At 33.2% G+C, this 26,563-nt stretch overlaps 2 protein-coding genes across 4 annotated transcripts in view; both read right to left on the minus strand.

Annotated features, from left to right (window-relative positions):
- Positions 1-209: 209 nt before the first annotated feature.
- LOC106672547 (solute carrier family 25 member 46-like) lies at positions 210-3,589 on the minus strand. The gene is made up of 8 exons (XM_024226298.1): positions 3,187-3,589; positions 1,964-2,067; positions 1,731-1,909; positions 1,609-1,668; positions 1,407-1,552; positions 1,212-1,348; positions 1,029-1,150; positions 210-959 (listed from the first exon to the last, which is right to left on the minus strand). Exons 1-8 carry the CDS (start codon positions 3,344-3,346, stop codon positions 632-634), a joined length of 1,236 nt encoding a protein of 411 aa, XP_024082066.1. The 5' UTR covers positions 3,347-3,589; the 3' UTR covers positions 210-631.
- Positions 3,590-10,124: 6,535 nt separating this feature from the next.
- Positions 10,125-26,563, minus strand: part of LOC106672544 (semaphorin-2A) — a 702,354-nt gene continuing 685,915 nt past the window's right edge. For all 3 annotated transcript variants that reach the window (XM_014404069.2, XM_014404068.2, XM_024226294.1), the window contains 8 exons: positions 14,984-15,214; positions 14,655-14,891; positions 13,737-13,913; positions 13,544-13,668; positions 13,316-13,467; positions 13,058-13,249; positions 11,162-11,405; positions 10,125-10,279 (listed from right to left, as the gene is read on the minus strand). In XM_014404069.2, coding sequence (XP_014259555.1) covers positions 10,199-10,279; positions 11,162-11,405; positions 13,058-13,249; positions 13,316-13,467; positions 13,544-13,668; positions 13,737-13,913; positions 14,655-14,891; positions 14,984-15,214 — 1,439 coding nt within the window. In that variant the 3' untranslated portion in view covers positions 10,125-10,198. The remainder of the gene's footprint in view (positions 10,280-11,161; positions 11,406-13,057; positions 13,250-13,315; positions 13,468-13,543; positions 13,669-13,736; positions 13,914-14,654; positions 14,892-14,983; positions 15,215-26,563) is intronic.

Here is a 26,563-nt window from a genome sequence, read left to right on the forward strand (position 1 = left end):
TATATAAACGAAATTATACATATAACCCAGTTACAATAATACTTAAAAAAGTATTATTGTATTTAAAAAATAAAAATAAAAAAATTCAAAATTTGTTCTCTTTATTAATAGTATTCTGGAGTTATCCTTTTTACATTAAGAAAGTGTGCCACAATTTCCAGGCACAGTGATCTGCAATATGGAAATTTTTTCATATATAAAACAAAACATGAAGTAAACAAAATTTATTTGACATGTACTGTATGTAGTAATTATTTGTCCACAAACAAAGAAATCTTTAATTGGAAATAATTTAGGAATAAAAGTAAAGAATCGAACAGGTTTAAATAACAAACAAACACCTCTAAACATCAGGTGGTAACTTTCCGTTGTTGTGTATAACAAAAACAATTTTTTTAGGTTTCAACAGAAGAAATAAAAATTAATGATACAATAAAAATTAAATGACATGAAATAAGTTAAATCATTTACAAAATATACATTAATTTACAAATTGAGAATAAAACCATTTAAATAAAATCAACTTGCCTACAAAACCTCCCCTACCAAATTTAGTACAAATACGTACAGATTAAACTCATACACTTTGCTCAACGGTGGAATAGAATAGGTACTGTTAGTGTTTGTAAAATTACCTAATCGGTGTCCTGATCAAATCTTGACTATGAGACACAGGGGTGGTCACTTGGACAGGAAAATTAGTTTGGGGAGGTTGGTTTGTCGACTTAATCAAAATTGTCACTTGTGTGAGAATAAATTTGGTTAGTTTCAGTACAGCATAGTGGGCCGTGAACTGCAGTATAAGTGCACCAAACCCTTTGAACAAGCCGACACCACCTTCCTGAGAAAGCGTAGTGTCATAACAGTCAAGAGTGCCTTCGTACGCTGTCAGGATTGGCGTTACTGAAAATCCAGTATCTAAATTGTCTATTATAGTCCTAGTGCCTTGAAGATGCAGCCTGAAAATGAAAAAATTGTCTTCCAATAAATTTTTATATGCAATTTAACATTATAAAAAGTTAATTAACCTGTGTAAAATTGTTTCCAAAGGATAAAATACAACATCAGCTGCAATTAGAGATATAAGTTGCGCTGTTACTTCTATTTCTTGCAGTATAGAAGAATTTAGCCAGTCCTTTGGATAAGCACCCTGAGTGAAAGTAAGTAAAATTAAAATCTTAAATTTTAAAAAATTAATTAATTAAAAATACCTTTTTCTGGTGTTCATGGCGATAGTTAATGTGCATTATAGATGACGATACGTTTTTAATGACTGAACCAAACAAATATTTAAGAAGGCCATACATCACAGTAGGAATAACTAAGGTCCATACTGGCAACATTCGCCCTATGAAATGTTCAGTGTTATTACTTAAAAATAATTTAATTTAAAAAATAAAAAAAACCTTTTTGAGGAGAGCCAAAGCTGACAAGACGGTAGGCCCCTTCCCTAAATACATCAAACATCCCTGGTTTCTCACTAGCGATATCGCTTTGAACAGTTTCTACTAAACTTGCTGAATAAAATGGAGTTATGATACAAAATGTAACGCTAAAACAAAAATCGAATTAGGAAAAGAAAAAAAATCACCTTAATTTGATATGTACCATTTGAGAAGTATATGCTGACTGGCGGCTTTAACAGAACCATGTCCCCATGAAATTTCCCTGGAAAAGTTGAACTAATTATTCAAGGAATGTTCAAATTAGTCAAACTCTATCGTACGCACTTAGGCCAAGTTGTAACTTTGCTCAACAGGTCTTCAATTGCAAGAGTCATCCCTCTGACTAGTAACACACTCCCTACTCCTTTCCAAAGTGTTGTTATCCCTTGCCTTTGATGCAAGTGCATTATAATCGGTACTAAGGTCACTGGGACTAAGTGGTATTTATATGAATTGTGGTTCACCTAAGATGGAAAAAATAAGTTTGTTGTTTTGATTATTCATTTTAAAATAAATACCTGACACTGTCTTCTAAGAACAACAAAAGGATGGCTTAGAAGATTCTCAGCTAATAAAGTAGCTAGGCTCACACCGATCCCGACATATTTTTGTATTGTGGTATCTACAAACATATACACTTGTTTTAGTATTAACAAATCATAATTTAACAGAAGAAAATTAATTTATAAAGGTGGTTATGGTTAAAATAAGTTGGCCTTTTTAACACCTTGGTCTCTTTGTCCAATCTCTATTACTGCCTTTTTAGCTTTTTAAAAATGAAGAGCTTTAAAAAGCTAAAAAGGGTTTTTATAAGATCCCAAAATTTTTTTAAGGACTACTGTGTATATCCTTCAGTTCTGGGCTTTTCATTTCCCAGGAGTAGTAATCTCAGCCTACACAAGCCTTCGCAGCAACAGAAGACATGTCCAGTTGTTTCTTCTTCTCTACAGGCTTGTTTTTGCTATTCTGAGTTATATCTATATAATCCTAGCAGTACTACTATCATATCATTGTAGTCCTAATATAGCCTAGGGTTACTAGTTCTGGCGTTAATTTATGCGATGGTCCTTTCATGAACTTTTTAAACTTTTTTTTCTGCTGCTGCGCTGTGCTGGAGTACAATCTCATTGAACCGAGTATTTATTCTTAATCCATTGTCTGATGGATTCAAGTTTTTGCCAACTTGGTATGCCACAAAAGGGTACAGGTGTTAGACAAAATAGACAGGATTAAAATGAGGAAATAGGAAGTTTACTGTGTACACAGATCGTCGAAGAACATCCCAGTAACTTTCAGAAGGGAAGAGAGGAAAGAATGCATCAAAATTGTAAGAAAAAACTTCAAATCCTATCAGGATTCTTAAGAGGAGACTGTGGACTGAATAGGTACCTGAGAAAGATTGGTTTAATCCACCAAGGAAGCAGAGACACCAACGCACTACTAACACACTGTGATGCTACACTTCACTCAAATGTAATTCAACCATTGAAATTGTGACTACAAATTAAAATTCGTTTATGAGGTAGGACTCACTTCTGTGCTATAGGTACAGAACGGGGATACTATAACTCTTAAACGGTGACGTAGATTATACACCTTATTACATCTACATCGACAAAGAGGAGATAATATCTATGAAGCAGTTAAGCTGAGCTTGAGATGAAGTTCATGATTTTCCCCCTAGTTTATTTTTATGATAAATTAATATGTACTAAATATATATTAAAAATGAATATAGAACCTTCATCGATGTGTGGAGTGACGGGCATTTGTGCAACGGGCTGAAGGTGGAACTTCCTCAATTCGATATTGTTGGGCCTCTTAGGTTGCCTTTTCAAGCAGAATTCTTCGTAGTCTTCGTCGATCATATTGGGTCCAAAATATCCTTCGATTCCAGCCATAAGATTTCCTTTTTTATATAAAAAACGGTCTATTTCAAACCGTACGGAACGCCCTGATTACAATTTACCATGTGCGATTTTGTTCAAATAAGGGAAGGTTTAGAGTATTTGAGCAGCGTTTTTCCCCTTATCAGTGAGTCGAGGTTTCGAACAATCTCTTCAGACTTTAAAAAAAAATACAGTAAACACAAAACAACCTAAGATTTCGGTACTGCGGAATATTTGACAGCTGTTTCTGCATTATTTCTGTGGCCGTCAGTAGCGCTGCCGCTGTAATATCGATGTCAGTGAACGTCACCAAAGTGAGGGCGGTCACCAAAAGTTCCATTAATTCATAGCTCTTAAACTTCTCTATTGAAATAGATTTATATATTATCGATTAATCCTATTAAAATTAAATATCCACTGAGAAACTTATTTTTGTTAACTACCTATATTTATTTATCTGGAAATACAGGGTGATATAATTTTCTAAAGTACGTAACATATAGTTAAACTATCAAATTGTACATTATTTCTGTAAGCCATAATAAATAAAAGTACAATAAAATAAAATGAAAAATGAAAAAAAAAAGTTGTCCCTTTAATACTGAGTGTTACCACCTCTCTCAGGAATCAACTCCGTTTAATGCCTTTGCAATCCTTGGAAAGATTTTAAAATTTGATGTATTTTTGACAGATTTTTTCACTAATAAAAGTAAAAAATAAGAAAACTTTATTTCCACTTCGAAATTGTTTCTCGTCATAGTGATATGATTTTATACCCATATATCCATTTACATTTGTCTCTTCCTATATATTTATTTATTATCTACATTTTAATTATATTTTAATAAGATTGAAATTAGGATGTTTTGGGCTTCAATAAACTGATTGAAATGTAAAATACGAATTGCAATAGCATGTTATTTTTTAACGCACTATAATTATGCAGGCAACAAATTAATATTTTGTTTAATAATTTTATTACTAAATATAAGATATGTATGGTTTAAATGTGGTTGTTTTAAACTTAAATAAGCTGAATGTACAAACTGAAACTTTGTGAAGAAGCATATATATATATTACACAGGGCGGGCGACCAGGACCCGAGGGGTTAAAAGCCTGAGTAGGCCCGTACCCCATCCCTAGAAGGTCCGGGACCTGGTCGGCTCACGAGTCCTGTATAAACCTATTGGACCTATTCACAAACCCCAGGATTGTGGACCATTTTATCCTGGGGAGTGTTTTGGTTATGTCCTCTCCTTCGAAAGTATTAAATCTTTCCCTAGCATACCTATCGCATTCTGCGAGGTAGTGTCGGGCCGTTTCTTCTTTTGTTTCNAAGCCTGAGTTATTCAGAAGCTCTAATAAGCTGTTTACTGTGATTAACCACAATAGAGGAGATAAACATCCTCCTTGTGGACAGCCTCCAGTGACCCTGATTCTCAGAGTACTGTTACCTAAGCACATATTTACCATCCGACCCTCTAGGTATGTTTTCACCCATCCTATGAGGTGTTGGTGAATGTTATATTTATTTAGTGCTGCTATAATGCATGAGGTATCTGCATTATCAAACGCTCCTTGGATATCAAAGAAGCATCCTAAGGTGTACTCATTATTGTATAATGATTTTTCAATCCTTCCTACAAGTGTATGCAGAGCAGTTTCCACTGATCTTCCTGGTAAAGCATATAGTTTTTTATAATATGTAAGGGAAAATCTTTATCCATTGGCAATCCCAAATTTTACAATATTTTGTTTAATACTTTTATTTTTTACCATACTTGGTAAATAAGATTTAAATTTGGTTGTTTTGGGCCTCAGCCAACTGATTAAAATGTAATATACTAATTGCAAAAGGTTTTTATTTTTTAACGCACTATAACATTTAGTTTTTACTTTTCTAAAGGCAACAATTTTATAATATTTTGAATAATTATTTTATTACTGAATGTTGTTGACATATATGGTGTAAATGTGGTTGTTTTAAGCTCAAATAAGTTGAATGTACAAACTGAAATTGTTTGAAGAAGGATATCAATAAATGATTATTCAGAAATCGAGAGATGCGATCTGGTGTGATGTAGGTTTGAGAAAAACATTTTCTTCATCGTGCCAATGTTTCGATCTTTATTGAGATCATCTTCAGGACCTGGGATTTACAAACATTGTTTAAATTTAACAAAAACATGTAGGATGTGGAAAAAAGTGAATTTATATAATGCAAAAAATATATTTTATTATATTCATCAAAGTATTTCTTCTAAGTGTTTGTTTTCTTCGTGATTGTGCCATTCTTGCTTGTCGTGTTGAGAGTGCCAGTGAGATATTACTGTTTTATGTTCATATACGTTGGATTTTAAAGGGGTGGGGAAGGAAGTCGGTATAGAAAGATATTTTTGTATAAGGAGTCGGCTTCTTTGAGGTGAAAAGAGTTGACGATGGGAAAAAACGTTGGTAATGGTTCGGCCAGATTATCCTTTCATGATTATATAGACGGGGATGAATAGGAAAAGAAAAGCTAAATTGTTCAAAAATTAGACTATGTAAAAATGTTTGATGTGTGGAATGTGTTGAATGTTTTGTGTGATGTGATGATATATGTATGTTTTCGATATTGAATTTGATTAATAATATTGGCGTAGCTGCGACTGAGTTTACATGTGTCTGTTCTGTAATTGATGCTGTGTTTATCTCGGTTGATGTAAACCATTTCTAAAAAGTTACGTTTATGTTTGTTTTGTTCTGTGTGTAATATTTTTAGATTGTTGAAGTCGAAATTGTGTTTGTGTCAAAATGGTGGATAGCGAGTGCTGTAGAATTTTGCTTGGGTTTTTTGAAATCATAGATATGTTGCTTTACTCTCTTTTTCCAGATATTGGGATGTAAGACCGATGTAANTTAATAAGTTACCAACACGTTGGGAGAAATGTATTGAGAGTATGGGAAATTATTTTGATTAAAGAACATTGCTTTAAAGTAACTAGTTTCTTTTTTTTTGTTTAATACCAAAATCCTGCATTATTTTCCGGACAACCCAATACTAGTGGATGGTGTTAATGTTGAGTTGTACTTGTTGTTTATGTGTTTAGGGCAGTGATTGTTATGGAGGATCTGTTTGTATATCTTTATGTTCTTGTGGTGAAATGATTTATGGCTTAGGGTAATAATTCTGTGATGTAACCATTTTCCCATCGTCGGCTCTTTTCAACTCAAAAACGCCGACTCCTTATACAAAAATGTCTTTCTATACCGACTTCCTTCCCCACCCCTTTAAAATCCAACGTATATAAACACAAAACAGCAATATCTCACTGGCATTCTCAACTCGACACGCAAGAATGGCATAATCACGCAGAAAACAAACCTTTGAGTGAGTACAAATACTTTGATTGAATATAAAAATATTTTTTGCATTTTATAAGTTCACTTTTTTCTACATCCTACATGTATTTGTTAAATTTAAACAATGTTTGTAAATCCCAGGCCCTGAAGATGATCTCAATAAAGATCGAAACGATGGCATGATAAAGAAAATGTTTTTCTGAAACGTACATCACACCAAACCGCATCTCATGATTTCTGAATAATCATCGACACTAATCACCACAGATATCAATAAAATCCATTGGCAATCACAAACAAATTGTACAATATTTTGTTTAATTCTTTTATTTCTTACCATAATTGATAAATAATATTTAAATTTGGTTGTTTTGGGGTTCAACAAACTGATTAAAACATAAGATACTAATTGCAAAAGCATGCTATTTTTAACACACTATAAAATTTTTACTATTTTTGCAGACAACAATTTTATAATATTTGGTTTAATTATTTTATTACTAAATATAACTGATATATATGGTTTAAATGTGGTTGTTTTAAGCTTAAATAAGCTGAATGTATGAACTGAAACTGTTTGAATTTGCATATATTTTTTTAATAAAGTGTAAGGGAAAATGTTTATCTTTTGGCAAATACGACATTTTAAGTATTTTGTTCAATTTTTTATTTCTTACCATAATTGATAAATACAATTTAAAATTGGTTGTTTTGGCTTTATAAACTGATTAAAACAAATGAAACTAATTGCTGAAGCATGTTATTTTTTAACATACTATTACATTACGTTTTTACTATTTTACGGGGATTTTATAATATTTTGTTTAATTATTTTATTTCTGAATGTAATTAATATATACGGTTTATGTGTGGCTGTTTTAAGCTTAAATATGCACAATGTACAAACTGAAACCGTTTGAACTAGCATACACTTTTTTTTTTATAATGTGCAAGGGAAAATCGTTATTTATTGGCAAACATAAATGTTATAATTTTCTAACATCACTGACATCTATAATGTATATGTGGAGGTTTCAAGCATGAATAAGTTGAATGTCATATTGCAAGTAATATTAAAAGTAATTATTCAGGTATCGTGAGATGCGGTCTGGTGTGATGTAGGTTTGAGAAAAACATTTTCTTCATCGTGCCAACGTTTCGATCTTTATTGAGATCATCTTCAGGGCCTGGGATGATCTCAATAAAGATCGAAACGTTGGCACAATAAAGAAAATGTTTTTCTGAAATGTGTGGTGATTAGTGACCGTTAGTCGATAATCACCATACAATATTAAAAGTGTTAACGCCAATTAATGAAGGGGGATGCCAGAGAATCATTTTGTCTGTGACCTGTTCCATGTAGTTGGCCATAAGATCAGATTATCTTGGCTTCTGTAGCCCCTTTTGCCAGCGGAATGGATCCTTTAAACTATTTCATTATATTTTCATACTTTATCAGCTTAATTAGTGTCTTTGAAATCACTATTATCTAGATTTTTACTGTCTTCCTTCAACTCTATTAAGAGATTTTTATTTTGAGAATATTTTTATCATTCTACAACTTACTTTTGTAGTAATTTATAATCCATCAGTCGTGAAATCAACCTGGCATAAAACTGGGTCTGGTATAATAAATAAAACAAGATTTTCATTTTTAATTCCAATTTATTATAAGTAAATTATGGCTGCTAATGATTACACTGATCTTGTTTAAGTAAACTAAGCATGAATAACCAAATGGTACCTTAATACATATTTAAAGTACAAGCTTAGAATTTAAATCAAGCGAGGTTCACCATTCCTTAAATAAACAGTTCTTGTGGGGGGACATAAGTATCCTGTAATCATCGTGTAGCCTAACATCATTTATATACACTTTACATCTTAATGCCATAATTTTGTCTACAATGTGAATTTATCATTGAAAATGCATTGATAAATAAGATTGTTTTACACACTATTTACAATTTTTTATCTGCAATATTGTACAATGGAATTTAACACTTATTTTTTAATTAAATTCAATAGTAGAAAACATTGCTATGAAATTCTTGTGACTGAAAACATTTTTTGTCTCCCTTTTTCCAGAGCTCTCATGATTCATAGACAAAATCATTCTGTCCCTTGAAATGTGATTACTAGTAGTATTGTGGCAAAAGAAATTAATTTACCACTCTACAATTAACATCAATTAACACCGAGTTATACAAATTGATATACAATGCGGTCCAAGGGGATAAACCAGGTTTGGACAAGAATGTCAACAGAAATTATAATAAAAAATATTTAAACATATTTTTATATATAATACATATAAAAATATTTAAATACTCGAGTCGATTGATTGATTTGTACAAAAAATAACAATCGAATGGGAATCGTCAATATTTTACATCTTGCAGAAGCACTGCAAAAAAGTTGGCCTCTTTAGAAAAAAAAGGCAAATTAAAAAAAATGTTATCATATAAATCAAATATATGTATTTGTACTTATTTAAAATACATTAAACATAATAAAATACAAAATAACAAATAGTACATAATATCAAACATCTACTTTTCAGTTTAAATTAATAAGGGTAATTACAATTAATTTAACTCACACTTGTTCATTCTTTAGCTCTCATGCATACTAAAACTGTGATTATGTTTTTGCATTTTTTTACTTTAACATATTAACTCTGTATCCTTTCTTTTTTGCCAATTGAAGTGAACTTGTGTATTCTGTATGAGTGGAAACATAATTTGTAAATTTGAAAATTAAAAATTGATAAAAAGTCAAGGATAATAATTAAAAAGGCTCAAAATTTTTTTCTAAGTCTTCTATGGAACGCACAATAGATGGACTTTTTGTTTTTATAATCGTTATCCTACTTAAGTTACTTAACTTTAGTTCACTGTACACTTAACTTAATTATTCTATCATAGTAATCACGTATTCTTAACTTCGCTCTTGCACTTTAGTAAGATTTTAGAAGGATAAAAACAAACAAAAAAATGTAAAAAGAAATGAAACACTAACACTTAATTTTTTATATCACAGACCCACTGAAACCATTACAACAAGGTTTCAATAGTTAAATTCATATCAACAGTTCAAATGAACTATTTATTATTTACACCAAATGTTGAGCTCTAGTTTCAATATTGTTTCTTGGACAAAATTGAGATGTTCAATGAAATGCGAGAATTGTTCGCTTATAGGTAACTCATAACTCGAAGGTCTTCGTTATAATATAAATGCTAACATTTGAAAGTATTTAAACACGTATGATACAAATATTTACCATGATTACATACACAATTTTACATTTGTTTTTGTTTAATAAAACAACAAAAGCCTTTTGAGAAAGCCTTAAACAGTCAGTCTTGTTTAAGAGGTAAGGCTTTCTTCGGAAAAAAATATTGTTCAATAATAATAATAACCATTACGTTTGTTTAAATAAAGAAACAAAAATAAGTTAAAAATAATTAAAAACTAGAGCTCTAAGTTTATGCTAAAATGGCGAAAATTAAAACAGTTCAAACCAGTGGTGTTCTATGGTATATTTCATTTGGGTGATTGTTCTGATTAGCTGACGTGTCATTCTGCCGACTGCACTGCTGCAAAAGGAAAAGAAAACAATATTAGAAACAATGATTATTCAGAAATCGTGAGATGCGGTCTGGTCTGGTGTAGGTTTGAGAAAAACATTTTCTTTATCATGCCAACGTTTCGATCTTTATTGAGATCATCTTCAGGACCTGGGATTTACAAACAATGTTTAAATTTAACAAATACATGTAGGATGTGGAAAAAAGTGAATTTATACAATGCAAAATATATTTTTTATATTCAATCAAAGTATTTCTACTCTCTCAATGTGTTTGTTTTCTGTTGTGCCATTCTTGCGTAACGGTTGAGAGTGCCAGTGAGATATTGCTGTTTTATGTATATATACGTTGGATTGTGAATGGGTGAGGAAGGAAGTCGGTATAGAAAAGACATTTTTGTATAAGGCGTCTGCTTTTTTGAGGTGAAAAGAGCCGACTCCTTATACAAAAATGTCTTTTCTATACCGACTTCCTTCCCCACCCCTTCAAAATCCAACGTATATAAACATAAAACAGCAATATCTCACTGACACTCTCAGCACGTCACGCAAGAATGGCATAATCACGCAGAAAACACTTTGAGTGAGTAGAAATACTTTGATTGAATATAAAAAATATATTTTGCATTGTATAAATTCACTTTTTTCCACATCCTACATGTATTTGTTAAATTTAAACAATGTTTGTAAATCCAAGGCCCTGAAGATGATCTCAATAAAGGTCGAAACGGTGGCACGATAAAGAAAATGTTTTTCTCAAATCTACATCACACCAGACCGCATCTCACGATTTCTGAATAATCATCGACTAACGGTCACTAATCACCACACATTAGAAACAATATTCAATAACAAGCAAAGGATTTTTTAAAATATTTTTTAATTTACTTACTGCCTGTTTCTTTTCCCATGTTTTCATGGCGTTTTTGTATTTTTCAAATTCATGGCACCAGTCTGAGTAGATTTTATGGTAGTCGTTGCTCTTTCCTGGAGGTGAGCATCTGTGCGTATCAACTGTTATATTGTACGCGCACAGAAGGCTGCCACCTAGCCAGCAGTCGTAGCGGCCAGAGTCAGCCTCGGTAACTGACACAATAACAAGTCCTCGCTCACAAGTTTCAATATATTTATCACCCCTAAAAAAGGAAAAAAATGTTTTAGAAGTTTAACAAATAATAATATTTATAAAAAGAAATGAATAACAAAAATCCAGAGACAAAGAAATATGTACGATATGCGGAAGAAGAATGAGATAAGAAGATATAGGAAAGAAACTTTATACCGACAGACAGTAGAAGAGGTCTGTGTTTGTGATGATTATGCATTAATTTTGAATATATCTCAGGAATTTCTGGTTTATATATACAGGGTGAATTGCTACTCGTGCTACAAACTTCTCCAGTAGATTCTTCACCCTAAAATGAACAAAAAAGTTCATATTGTCCACGGTCCGATTCTCAACCATTTCAGAGTAATTTCGCTTTTTATCGATTTTGAAAGATATCACGTCCTGGCGTCGGAAAATCGTGATATCTTTTAATCTAAACATTTCTCTTAAAATCTATAAGCACCGTTGAAATCCCCGTTAATTTTTAGAGAGAATCAAAATCATAATTCCATTGAAATTTTTTAATTTAATTTAATGCCCATTTAGTATGTAATGCTTAAGAAGTTTACAAACAGCTAGAAGGTCAAGGAAGAAAGACCCAAACGTTTTGCCACCTTCATCTTCTTATTGAAAAATTAACGGGGATTTCAACGGTGCTTATAGATTTTAAGAGAAATGTTTAGATTAAAAGATATCACGATTTTCCGACGCCAGGACGTGATATCTTTCAAAATCGATAAAAAGCGAAATTACTCTGAAATGGTTGAGAATCGGACCATGGTCAATATGAACTTTTTTGTTCATTTTAGGGTCAAGAATCTACTGGTGAAGTTTGTAGCACGAGTAGCAAGTCACTCTCAAACATTAGCAATCCTTGAACCACCATTTTTTCTCTTTTTGTCATCAACATCTTGGTCTCACAACCACTAAATAAGAAAATGACGAGTGCGTTGGAAGCGTTATTAAATCAGGTAGTTTTCCTCAAATTTGCTGCCTTCTGAGACTAAAATTAGAAACTCTGGATTACTTTATACACTTTCCGATTTACACAATTTTCCACTCTTTTTGTAGTTCTGGCTGAAATAAAACACAAAAAATTAGCCCAAACATTTTGCCACCGTCATCTTCTTATTGAAAAATTAACGGGAATTTCAACGGTGCTATTAGATTTTCAGAGAAATGTTTAGATTAAAAGATATCACGATTTTCCGACGCCAGGACGTGATATCTTTCAAAATCGATAAAAAGCGAAATTACTCTGAAATGGTTGAGAATCGGACCATGGACAATATGAACTTTTTTGTTCATTTTAGGGTGAAGAATCTACTGGAGAAGTTTGTAGCACGAGTAGCAATTCACCCTGTATATATAAGTGTAAAATATTAGGTAAGTATAAATAATATTAAGGATAAGAATAATGGTCTTCTTTAACTCTTAGAGAAAAAAAATCTGTTTTCTGGGGTGTTGTCTTTACTGGTCTTCTTTTCTTCCACTATAACCAAAATATCCATTGGGTGGATCATTTATTTTATTATTATTATTTTAAAAAAATCATTATTAGTATTATTGATCATATTAAATATGGTTAAAAGTTAATGAAAAGTCTTTGGTTTTTCAGTCTTTTCCATAATTAAAAATTTTATGATATATATTTTTTCGGAGGGAAATTTGAGTAATTACCTGTAAACTATTTGGTATCTCCCCTTCTCTTTGCTGTAGTGGTACCAAGTGACGGTTTGTGAAGCGAGAACTTGGGGCATTTTGACAAAGCACCCAAGATGAACACTCTGCCCCCAGGTCACAGACAGTTTTTTCTTAATGACAGAGCTGTCGCAGACACTTGCACTGCTGTTGCTCACGTCTTGTAAAAGTCTGTCGAAAATAGAAATTAGTAAAGTTTTTAATCTAAACAAATTTTCAATTAATATTTATACTCACCCTGGTGCGAACGGTTTACAAGAGTTTGAATCCTTGTCCCATCCGCAGTACGGATCATGGACACATCTGAGGCAGTTATCGTACCTCCTGTTGCACATGACCATGTCAATCTGACGCACTCTTTCATCTGATGCGACATAAATCGACTTGTGCTGTACGAATAAAAGTATTTATTAGAAACTTTCTTTGTATATATGAAAATTGATATTCACGCAGATTTTTCCTCACCCTTTTTGATATCTCCATGATTCTGATCGGTTCATTAGGAGTGACGTCAAAAATGTCAAGCAGAACAGATTTCGATTCTCCTTCATCTGTGTACCACTGCACAATTTTGTACACCCTTCCGAGATCTGCCACAAATAAAAAAATTATAGTATATTGTATTGTAATTTTGTAATAAAAACCCAAGAATACGTACTCGTTCCAGCGTAGTACACGACATATTCTAATTTATCGCCGAAAACATCGTATTTTAGAATATCGACGACCAAATGTGTAAAGAGTAAATCGCGCTTGAAATAGACAGGCTTATCGTTTCGATGAGCTACCGCTGCATCCATGAGTGGATGAGACCTTATAAAATTCAATACGGTATCTGAAATAAAAGATGTTGTCAATAATTCTGCCTCCAGCTAGTCAATAAATTCATTTTAGTTACATCTAAGTGATTAGTATGGCTCTGAAAAGAACATATTGTGAAATTAAATTAAAAAATAAGTCAAACAAATTGGGTCATAAAGGTTTATTTTTCATGTCATGTGCTTTCGAGTTAATAGTTGTAATAATTATAACCCTTTGAGACCAAAACCCAAGAGTGAATCTTTCTTGATAGAAGTGAAAGTTCAAATAAAGTTGCTGCTCTCTTTTGGATTTGATTCATAACATTTTGGGGTACACTTAGCGTAAATGGATGACAGTTGATAGTTCAGCAAACATTGCAAAATATGTTCTTAAGTAGATATTATTTACTTTTTATTACAATCTCGACCTTATCAAGAGAGCAAAGACCTTTTTTTATGACAAATCAATATTTGGCTAACAGGTCTTTCTTGATAGGTAGCGAGAGGTTATTAGGCTCCTAGTTTTATAAACCAATTAGTGTGAATTCTGTGATGTTAGGAATTATAGTTTAGAGAACAGTAAAAATTGTAGAAGCATAAAATATAAGAGGTCAAATAAATGTTAAATAAAGGATTGGCATTTGCAAGCTTAGCAAATGTGACAAAATGTGTTCTTAAAGAGCTAGTACTTACTTTTTAGAATAATGTAGGTCTCATCAAGAGAACAAGACCATTTTTATGATAATGAAGAAGTGTTTAAATTTATAAGAAATTACCTGGCAGCGTCTCTGTGTCGTTGACGCACTGTCCCGGCCTTGGTTCTGGGACTTTGTTTGACAAGACCGGCAGCCAGGCAGAACTGGAAGTCGCCTGTTCCTTGAACTTTCCGCTGAAAGCTTTTTGGATATCTTCCAGATCAAATTCACAAATCGCGCTGCCCATCAGCCCAGTCGTGCTGGTCGTGAACGTACCGTAAAATCTCGTATCGATTCCGGGTACTTTATAAATACTCTCTGAAAAGAATATTTTTTTTAGTGGTTTATAATATGGATATAGAAATGCATTTACTATTAATTGATTTTGATTGAAGTTTAAGGCGACTTACGTATTTCGTTGAAGTAGAAAGGAAACTCTCCTGGAATTGAGCAGTTGAGCCTCGCTTTGAGATACGTCGCCCAATTTTGACTTAGAATGTTCTTTCCTCCTGTGTCCTTTTTACACACTCTTGCCACTCTCGAGTATACGCTTTTACCGCAGTTGATATACTCGACAGCCGTCTCTCGGAAAAAGAAAAACACGTACTGTCCTATATCGAAAGATCCGACGAAATCCGGTTCTGTAAGAGAAAAGGTTTTGGCATCAGATAAATAAGACTCAACAAGATTATATTTACAAGTAATAATTACAAGTAAACGCTACAGAAATATCCTGTCAGCCATTATATTTTTTTAATGATGAAAAGAACAAGGCGCTCTTGTTGAGGGCTTTTTTTGGTATACAGATAATGGAAAGGAAATCGTAAGGCCATTGGGCAAAAACAATAGATGAGCAACAATGAGAGTTAAATAGAAGTAGCAACTTTTTGGGCGTAAACGTCGTCGTTTAACGTTCATTACGCCCTTCAATTTTTTTTTGTTAAGAGATCCATTAGTGCCCAAATCGGCGATTACAACGAGATCTCGTTTCATAAACGGTTTTGTAACTTTGAAATGAAATTTGCTCCCTTTTTTAATAACGTACTACGGGTTCAAACGGGTAATAAATTAACCTGGCATTAACCGGAGGTGACGGGAGGAAAGTTCATATCGGATTTGTTGGGGGGGGGGGGGTCAGAGGTTTTATTTTATTGTTGTTGTTGGGACTGCGGTCATATATTAGAATAGTACAACTAAACCTGAATAAAGAACATCAATCAGTCGACACATTCAGATGCTATCGGGGTTCGTTAATTTTCAAATTCCCGAGTTTGTTTCATCTCAACAATCGTTTTTATCCTAAAAACCCCAGAAAAAGTGAGATCAAAACGTTAACAAAACAAATTTACATTAAATATCTACATTTAAGGCGGCGTTTCGAAAATTTTAAGTAGGGATTTTGGGAAACATTCCATGAAAATGTTGTTTTCATTCCAATCTATGCAAACAAATCACAAATAAGAATAGAAATGTGTGGTGTTTAGTGACCGTCAGCCAATGATTATTTGGAGATCGTGAGGTGCGGTCTGGTGTGACGTAGGTTTTAAAAAAACATTTTCTTTATCATGCCAACGTTTCGATCTTTATTGAGATCATCTTCAGGGCTCAAAATGTTTGTTTAACGTATATGTGTCATTCTTGTGTGTCGTATTGAGAGTTGACACGAATGACACATCTACACGGAAAACAACACTTTGAGCCCTGAAGATGATCTTAATAAAGATCGAAACGTTGGCATGATAAAGAAAATGGTTTTTTAAAACCTACGTCCCACCAGACCGCACCTCACGATCTCCAAATTATAAGAATTAAATAATTAATTAAATAAAAGAATAGAAGTGTAATTATTTTTCAGAAAAATTAAAATTTAAGAAAGAACCGTTTTATTTTAGCTTTAACTGAAACTTAACACAATAGAGGTATCTATTGTAAGTAACATCAGCAAGAATATGTTATGGAAGAGTCTCACCTGAGCTCGAGGGTGAATTGTCGAGTTGATGACGCGGAATTTCTGAAGGAAATGAAGTGGTTCGTGAAGGAGGACGGAAAGAAGCTCATCTTTTATCCGAAGCTTCCTCCAAATTTTCCTTTTAATCCCGTCCCCAATCTCAAAGAAATTTTTCACACAATTTCACACAATAGCAAATAATTTGTGTATCATATTTGATTTCTTACTCAGAATAGGTTGTTATTCGGGTGAGAAACAAAAGGACTCTTTTGAATGAGGAGTCAGACAAGGAGGGACCGCCCGACCACAGTATGACGGACTGAAAAGCACCAGAATGTATTAGTATTCACAACTTTCCTTCCTTTCTACAATGCACCATATAATCACGGAGTTCCGGATTTATAATACATAATTATGCAAATCCATTCCGAGCAACCCTTTCTCGAATCCTAAACACAATTAGAAAACGTTCAGAGGAAGGCAAAGAGAGGTAAATTAGGGTTGAATTAAAACAATTTTACATCTCACTCGTGTTATGTTAATTTTGTCTCCGCGCATTTATTATATAGCTGGAGGAAAAGTTAAGTTTATCACGTCCAAAACAGGTGTAAAAATATTCAAAGGGGATGAGATTAAAGCCAGTGAATTAACACTGGAAACTTCGGGATTTTTTAAAAGTGCCCTTTCGTCCTTAACTTTCTCATTTCTTCACTCGGGATTATTTCCATTTTAATGACCCCTCCTTCCATAAAATTTACAGATGCAAAAATCAAATCGTAACCACAACCCCGCCCTACAAACGGGATGCCGATTAATCAATTAGGGATGCCGTGTTTTTCATGCAAATCAGTACAAAGCCACTGGGGCCACAACAAGTTGTTACTGTTCATTCGTCGATACTGCCAAGGTTGATACAAATGAACACAAGAAGAACTTTACTTCGACAACCGTCACGAAAAGAAGCTATTCTGACCAAAATGTTGATAGGTTTTTTCTCATTATAAATTCTCTAAACTCTAAATTTACTGGGCCTGATGGTAAACATCCTCTACTTCTATAAAACTGTACACATGCTTTACCTCTTAAGTACCTTAACCTTTAAGTTCTCTTTAACATTCAATTATTGTGAGTTTCGTCCCGATCTGCGGGGTGATGAACCTATAATTTGATATTTACCTAATATATTCATTAGGTTTCGTAGTCCGAATGACCAAATAAATTCTTTTCAATTAATTAATCTTTAAGTAAGGTCTTGGTTGAGAAAAAAGTCAGTGACAAGAGAGGGATTCGAACCCACTACCTTCGGCTAAATACGCCGCTGCTCTACCACTTTAGCTATCGTAACACCAACTTCCCATCTCAAATTCAAAAGGTGTGATCGAGATGGGACCTATAGTCTCTGGCGTCCCTCAAGGTACGGTTTTAGGTCCCCTATTTTTTTATTTTATATATTAATTATCTTTTAAAATTGAAAATACCTGGTAAAGTTTTTAGTTATGCTGATGATACGTGCTTGATTTTTTCTGGAAGAATAATTGATCATTTGATTATGTCTGTTAACAATGATCTTAGACTTGTTAAAGCATGGCTATCTTCAAACTGTTTACTTTTAAATAATGATAAATCCAATGTCTTACTTTTGCATTAAGTAAAAGATTAGTTTTAAAGAGCTTTAAATTTTGTTTCCATACATGTATTAATTCATTTAACTGTAACTGTTCCCCCATACCAATTACAAATAATAGTAAATATTTCGGAGTTATATAGACTCTAGGTTAAATTTTAAGTTACACATTGATTCTTTGCTTATGCGATTGAGAAAACTCCTTTACAAATTCAGTGCATTAAGAAAGATGCTAAATTTAAAATTATTAAAATCAGTTTATTGTGCTTTGGTTCATTCTATAATTTGCTATGGTATTGTTACATGGGGTGGAACCAGTAATTTATCTAAAACCATTAATCATAACTCAAAATTCTCTTTGGCGAACTATTCTTTCTAAACCTTTCAGATTTAATACCAATCAACTATACGACATTTTTCAGGTTCTAAAATTTAAACAATTGTTTTTAAAATATTCTTGTATGTATGCCTTTAAAAATAACCTTTTTGCTGAATCAAACAATGAGTATCAATCAAGACAAAAAATAGCGAGTAATATTTTTATATTCAAAGTAAACACTAATTTTTACTTCAATTTTTCATTAAATGCTGTTTTTAGGTTTCTTTATAATCATAAAATTAATTTTAACAAATTTAATTCTTATTATGATTTCAAAAAATTTATTACTGCAAAAATTTTAAATTTATAATTTGAACTTTCTTTGCGGTATATTTGGCACCATATGGCAATTATGGTATTCTTTAATTTCTATTTTATCTTTATTTGAATTTATTGAATTTTATTTTTGTTTTCTCTCTTCATTATTTTGTTTTTTCTTTCATTTATTTGGTCATATACACCTTTTGATTTAATTTTTAGCAATTTTGTTCACTGACTTAACTCCTGCCACCTGTTACAAACACTGCTTTTAGGTGACTTTTACTTATGGTATTATTATTTTATCTTTAAATTTTTTTCTTTGTTTATGTTTTTTCTTACTGTAGTACTGTACTTTTCGCCAATAAATTTATTAAATAAATTAAAATTAAATCTTGGCCTGTCTCATAGATTGTGAACTGGCGAAACGCGTCTGACAACAAAACCAACGAGGATAGTAAGGTAACTATTCAATTATTCCTTGAATCGAGATGTATTTACTAACTTCGGTTTATCATCTCATTTATTTAATGAGAACAAAAACATGTCAGGATTTTTTAAAGAAGAAATTGTAAATTAATTTTAACGGTTTGACACAAAATTCTAAACTTGTAGTGATTTATGGAAGCCACATTAATATTCAAAGACTCAACTTTGTGTTAGTATGTAATAAAACAAAAATAACGAACTGTAAATGAAAGTGTTCGATTTAAATTGAGACCCAGAATTAAATGTAGTGTACTGGAAGGATAGAACGGGAGTGAATGGGTTTTGGATACACCAGAGGGATTGTGTTAACAAGTTGTCGGATTAGCACAGGGCAGCGAGCGGATAGCGGCAAATCCTTTCAAGCCATCGAACCCAGAGCTTCCGAACAACCTATCAAAGAGGGCCTCGTCGAAAAAAATTATAATCCAGGTGAAATTAGATTAGCGGTAGGTACTGGGGACCCGGACCATGCATGACTGCCCGACACAGAGTGCCTTCAACCGTGTTCTACGCTCACGGTTAAATTAACCGTCTGGGTAATAGGATGGCGGAAGGAAAATCGAGCCGTCGTGCAAAGACGTAGCTTAAGACGCCCTTCGTAGGCAATGAACCGACCTCTAAGTCCTTTAGATAAATCAGCAGAGGGTCGGTTTAAACTTGAAAGGCCTTGACAACGGTCACTTATTCACAACGCCTAATAAGAACGTTAGCGGTTTATACATTTCCCGCAACATTCAGCGATATTGCATCCTAAAACGATAACTCAAACATAAAATGAGAAGTGGCTAAAGAAGGTCTCAATAACATCAAACATCAATTTGGTCTCCTCTGGAACTAATTTATTGGGTTGTCCGGAAAATAATGCAGGATTTTGGTATTAAACAAAAAAAAAGAAACTAGTTACTTTAAAGCAATGTTCTTTAATCAAAATTTCTCCCAACGTGTTGGTAACTTATTAATTCCGTCTGAGTAGAATTCAGAATTTTTAGAATTGATAAAGTCAATAAATGCATTTTCCAGTTCCGTTTGATTTTTGAATATTATGTGTTGTAAGTAGTGGTCCAGGTGTCTAAAAAAATGGTAGTCAGTAGGCGAGAGGTCCGGAGAGTAGGGTGGGTGAGGCAAAGTTTCATAGCCAAGCTCCAATAATTTTTGTGACGTTACACGTGACACATGTGGTCGAGCGTTGTCATGCAACAAAATGGGCCCTTTCCGATTGACCAAAGAGGGCTTCATTACTGCCAATTTCTGATGCATGGTATTAATTTGGTTACAGTATGATTCAGCATTGATGGTTTCGCCAGGATTTAAGAAGCTGTAGTGTATTAAACCAAATGAAGCCCACCATACCGTAACCATTACCTTTTTTTGATGAGTTGGGGGCTTTGGAGCTTCTCCTTTGTCGAGCCACTGTCCAGAACGTCTAGTGTTATCGTAGAGAATCCACTTTTCGTCACATGTAACAATTCTGGCCAGAAATGGGTCATTTTTGTTTCGACAAAGAAGTGATGCACAAACATCAAAGCGCTGATTTTTTGGCGATCGTTTAATGAGTGTGGAACCCAATTTTCGAGTTTTTTCACTTTTCCAATCGCCTTGAGGTGGTCAGCGACGGTCGTTTTACTGACTTTGAGTTGCTCTGCAAGTTCTCGAACAGTTGTTTTGGGGTTTTCTTCCACCACTGATCGCAGAACATCATCATTAAGAGAGGAAGGCCTTCCACGACCTTCTTCATCTTCAAGGCTGAAATCTCCCTCCCGAAATTTTTTAAACCACCTTTGCACAGTGTACTCATTAACACAACCCTCGCCCCAGACTTGGTTAATGTTTCTAGCCGTTTGGGCTCCGCTTCGGCCGAGTTTAAACTCGTAAAAGAAAATCGTACGAAATTCTCGCTTTGACATTATAAGGATGACTGAATTATTTCCAAGTAGCGGAATGCTACAGAGGTAAACAAACAATATCATTTGGAAGAGGATTAATAAGTGTTGACATTCATACAAATGAGTAATCCTGTAAACGTAAACAGAATATTTTATATAGATTTTTTTTAATGAAAACTTAAAATCCTGCATTATTTTCCGGACAACCCAATACTTACAACCCAAAATCAATGGCATTACGTAATCAGGCCGTTGTAGATGCGGATTTCAAGGCTTTAATATGCATAATTAATGTATTATTTTATACAAATGTATAAAGTAATAAAATATCGACATCGAAACGAGCGAAGATACAGACAAAAATCACGGGAAACAACCAAACTAGTGATATTGGTGATAGTGGGTTTGCAGGTCGGTGCATACATGTTAAACTGATCGATACTGATCACTGTACTGGGTCCATCCTCTCTCGCTAGGATTCACTCATGTTGCGTTGGTTTATCGCGGAGTTTCTCATAGGTCATATTGATTGTGTTCGAAATAGTAGGCATTCTTACCCTTTGCAGGTCTTGTTTAGTAAGTTTTAGGAGTTCTACTATTAGTTTCTGCGATAGCCTTTTACAGAATTTTTCGCATGTCTCCAACCTGGAATAAATTCCCATTGAACCGAGGACTTAGCCTTAACCCAGTGTTTGATCGGTATTTTTGACAAACTGATATGCCGCAAAAGAATTCAGGGCAGATAGATGCCCTTATCGAACTTGGCTCATTTATTGTGCCCTGGTCCCAAACAAGGATAATTTTGTATTTTCCTCTATGTCTGTCAGGGTGTAATGCTAAACAGCTCTGGAGGTTGCCTTGCTGTCTGTATGAATGGCTATTATTTCGTTGATAATACCCAGCATTTTGAACACATTGGCGCAGTGTTCATTAGCCACAAGCTTTGCCTGAAAGATAATGGCATGTGTCTCAAGCTTATATCAATTCTAGTCCTTGGTTTATACCCATAGATATCAGCTGCTGATACATACTTGGTCTGAGAACCATCTGTATACCAGATATAGACGACATTAACTGAGATTCCTTTCGCCCAGCCTTCTCTATCAGGTATTGTAATTGGAATTTTTTAATCAGAAAATCTGCATTTTGAACTGAAAAGTTCCTCCGAAAGCTTTAATTGCTCCTTTTTAAGCGGGTAGGCAGAATTGTGGCACTAGCCTTTCCCTGGATGATCTGTAATGGTGGTAGATTAAAAAGGACTTCCAAGGGCAGCATTGATTTACCTGAAAACTAAGCATTATTTTGGCGTTACGAAACATGTGTATGTTTACACTTTTTTTTAAATTTTTCGTTTTACGAGGGTTCGTAACAGCAGAAGTTATATCAACCCTTGGGGTGCGGTGTTTAAAAAAAAGCCTATTTGTAAGTATGTCGGGTTTGAATGCAGAGCCGCTGGATTCGAACCCGGGACCTTTACGTTACAGTGGTGAGCGCCGTTGCGTCCACCGATGACCTTTTTTAAATTATTATTTTTCTAAATCATTTGTGTACTATAGATAAGTTTGATGATAGTTTGAACTCATGTACATTCCATGTCTTGTATACTTTGTAATTTACACCAATTTGTAAATATGATAATGGATAAAATAATCATATTTACATCTTTATCGACTATAATTCATGCAATATTTTTATGTTTGCATTCAACCCCTTTAAGACTTATTAAGAAATAAATTCAATAAATTGCATTTTCATATTAATAAATCAAGTTTATAGCAAAATGTACCCATTTAAATATATAATACCAGTTACATTTATTGTAATCTGTTGTGCGGAAATTAATACAGATAACTATAATGTGAATTTTAAAATCATATCTTTGCACTATTTTATATTGTGTTAAAATTTTTATATTTTCATTGAAATAAAAGTGACTGCTTCAGAATTATTGAGTTAGCGTTAGTAAACCATTGGTGTTTTAACATGTGCTGTGAATAAAAACAGTTATAAACGGGAAACAACGTTTTTAAAAATTTTCAAATGGGACTTTTCGCGAAATGGGTAATTTCATTGAAAAATTATTAAGAGCAGCAGGAACGGTCGTAAAATCACGGATTTATGACAAATCTTGAGAATTATCATTTAATGAGGGGCCAAACTCACCCCGGTAAATTAGGGGGAGCGGGAGTTAAAGTGTGTTTTTATGTTGGAATTATCCGGTGTTGCGAGTTGGTCGGGGCACAGATGTGCCCGCGACCATTTGGGCAATGGCCCGGCAAATCAGGCATTACGTTCTAACCCCGCACCTTATGTCCTCCATCCTCCGTTCTCAACTTTAACACTTGGATTTTATTTTTATTCCCGTCGGTTGTTTCTTGTCAAAATGTTTATTTACGCCGAGTTCGAATCGGCCGATAACGACCATCTTCTATCAATATGTAAAACGATGTACATTTTTATAACACACATGTCGGCGAGGTGGGTTGTTCGAACTAGCCGTTTTTATAATTTTTCGACATCTGGGCTGCAGTTAAATTGATGGTAGTCAGAAATAAGCGGATGGCCGACCTGGTCGTATACAAGCCGGTATCTCTTTCTTACGCCCGACCCCCTTCTAATAAACTTCGAACCCCTTATTCAAAAAGTTAGAAGAAAATATCCAAAGTACGTAATTGCTTCATGCCTAGCCAAGGCAATCTACATAGTTATTATTTTCTCATGAAAATCTACATGTTGTACCAAACCTGAATAAACCAAGTCAGACTGAACATTTCGGCTTGAATAATATTACTTTTGATCGTTTTCCTGCCAAGGTCTGTCAGACGCGTTTCGGCGTTTCGCCATCTCAGTGGTGATATTGCCAAGAAATCATACAACGGTAACAATCCAATTACAGGTTCATCATCCTGCAGACCACTTGGAGATTTATCACAATATTATTTATTGTTAGATATAATGTGGTAGTTTGCAAAAAGATGAATCGTGTTTCCGCATTTCCTATATTTTTTATACCTTAAGTGGTTTTTATATTAAACTACAACTTTTTTTGAGCAGAATAACTGGTCCTATGATGTTGCAAGCTTTAGAAGTGCTCCAAATCGTTTTCTGAAAAATGAGAATCAAGTGGCTTGGTGTATTGATGAACTTGCAAACTTATGCTGTATGAAGACTCGTCATTATATATATATGTGAAATCTCTCCTAAAGGAGGAATTGGTGTGAAGGTTTTTATGGCGTAGATTTGGCAGAAATGGGAAAAATGCATTTTTTATTAAAAAAAAAAAAAAAAAAGGCGAATTATATCACCTTTCGGTACACTTCTCCAAATTACTTTATCTAATTCAGTCGATTTTTTCGTTTTATAGTGCAATAATAGGGCAGGAAGAAAATTATAATGGGCCAAAAAAATCTTTGGATATTACAAGGAATATAAGAAAAAATATTGGTTTTAATTGAACAAATAGATTTATTAAATAGGGAAAATGGCACCGAAATATGGCAACTTTGTAACATCTCTTCAACAACTAAATATCTTGTAAAATTACTGAAATACGGTAAGAAGTTTGTTTGACGGTTAATCAGAAAGTACAAACTCTTTTGAAAATTAAATAAAAATTAAAATGCATTTCGTACAACTTGAGTTAAACGAAAAAGTAGGAAACAATCCAGCCACAAAATAAAAATAAATAAATAAAAATATTGTTTTAATAACAGGTTTTCATTTTTAACAAAAAAAAGCTTTTGTATTCTTTTAGCGGCGGCCATAGAAAATCCTATAAAGGTGTTATATACACCTGGATCAGACAATCTAACACAATCCTAGTAATCAAATTTGGAGGGATTAGTCTTACCAAATCTTGTAGAATGTGACAAGATTTATTTTTTTAACTGTATAAGCCTTAAATGAATCATCTATTTGTATCGGGAAGATAGAAAATACATAATAAGTTGACAAAAGAATGAGCGGTCAAGGAAAATCACATAAAACAAAAAACGACTGAAAATAATAATATACACTAAACATCCATTCAGCTTGGAATATTTATGAGCATTTAAAAGTATTTAAAAATGGGATATTTATTAAAGCCGCGCGGTCATAAATTGTTTTTATATACTTCAATATTTCATGTTTGTTATACATTTTCAATTGGTACGTTTGATTTCCCTTTGCATCGTTGTTTTTAAAAGGTTTAAAAACATTCATGTTTTTGAGAAATAATTATTCAGAGAACAGTGCGAATTGTGTTTAAATTTTACGTAAATTTTTATTGAATTTCTAGAAAGAAATTATTAGATTTTTTAAATTATTACATAAATATGTAATATATTAATAAAATATTATATTTGATATTGCTGTTATTAGAGATAGTTATTTCACGTTTTAAAAAACTTGATACACCGACTGCAATTTTGTGAATGCATGTAGTATTAAAAGTTAAGAGCATGCTTGTGAATTTAGCCTCCTTTCAAAAATTAAAGTGTTTGCTCAAACTGTAAATAATTTATTTAAGAGACGGTTTAAAAACAAATTTCCTCAGAAACATGATCAGATTGTTTCCAGCCTTCGACGGTTCCTCGCGGAATAATTTGTTTAATTCAAAAGGAGGACGAAAGGTCTTGGATTACAACTGTAGGAAATTAGAAAACGGCTCTTTTTTGATTAATTTTTCCCCCTTTCGGCGTAAATAAACCCTTCGAAATCCAAGAAATGCAAATTAAAAACAAAGTGTAGGCTAATAGCCTTAAAATCGTCGTTTTTTTCTCATCCAATCCGGCGTTATTTAGGGAATTTTACGGGTACAGGATGGCAAGGACGATATTAAAATCTCTCATAATTAAATTACAACTGCTTTTGCCTTCATGTTTTGGTTTCAGCGTATTTTCATTTAGAGAAAACGTTACTTATTGAATGAATTGTGCTTTTTTTGGTCAGCGTTGTTAAATTTGTTTTCACTCTTTTTATTTTTGTAATCATCTGTGCATGATTTTGACTAATACGATTAATAAAGGTGAATAATTATCAGATTCAGTTAGAATTGTTTTTATTTTATTTTATGCATGCGTATAAAAACGAATGTGTAAATTGTATATGATTGAAGTAGCATGGAACAAAATTATTATCTGAATATAATATTTGATATTTTTTTAACTTGATAATCTTTCAGAAAATATTTCTATAAAAAGAAATATAATGTAAAGAATATATCTGTGTATATTCGATTGGATTTTGGTATTCTTTTGAACCTTTGTAAGGTTTTTAGGTTTAAAACAGTAGAGTTAAGAATAATATTTGTTGATTTTAACATTAATTCGGGGATGAATATTTATATTTTGCATTTGGGAGAAAAATATTTTCTTTACAAACCTAACAATGGGCCTGGAGATGTTCCATTTCCGAAAATGCGCTAGG

Source organism: Cimex lectularius, unplaced genomic scaffold (genome assembly GCF_000648675.2).
Source record: "Cimex lectularius strain Harlan isolate CLEC.00 unplaced genomic scaffold, Clec_2.1 scaffold48, whole genome shotgun sequence".
Lineage (NCBI taxonomy): Eukaryota > Metazoa > Arthropoda > Insecta > Hemiptera > Cimicidae > Cimex > Cimex lectularius.

Excerpts from the sequence above, each read along its gene's own strand:
- LOC106672547 (XM_024226298.1), bottom strand. The coding sequence starts at position 3,346 with ATGGCTGGAATCGAAGGATATTTTGGACCCAATATGATCGACGAAGAC. Across the intron at positions 2,068-3,186 it reads CACTCCACACATCGATGAAG|ATACCACAATACAAAAATAT; the intron begins GTTCTATATTCA and ends ATATGTTTGTAG. Across the intron at positions 1,553-1,608 it reads CAGCATATACTTCTCAAATG|CGTTACATTTTGTATCATAA; the intron begins GTACATATCAAA and ends TTTTTGTTTTAG.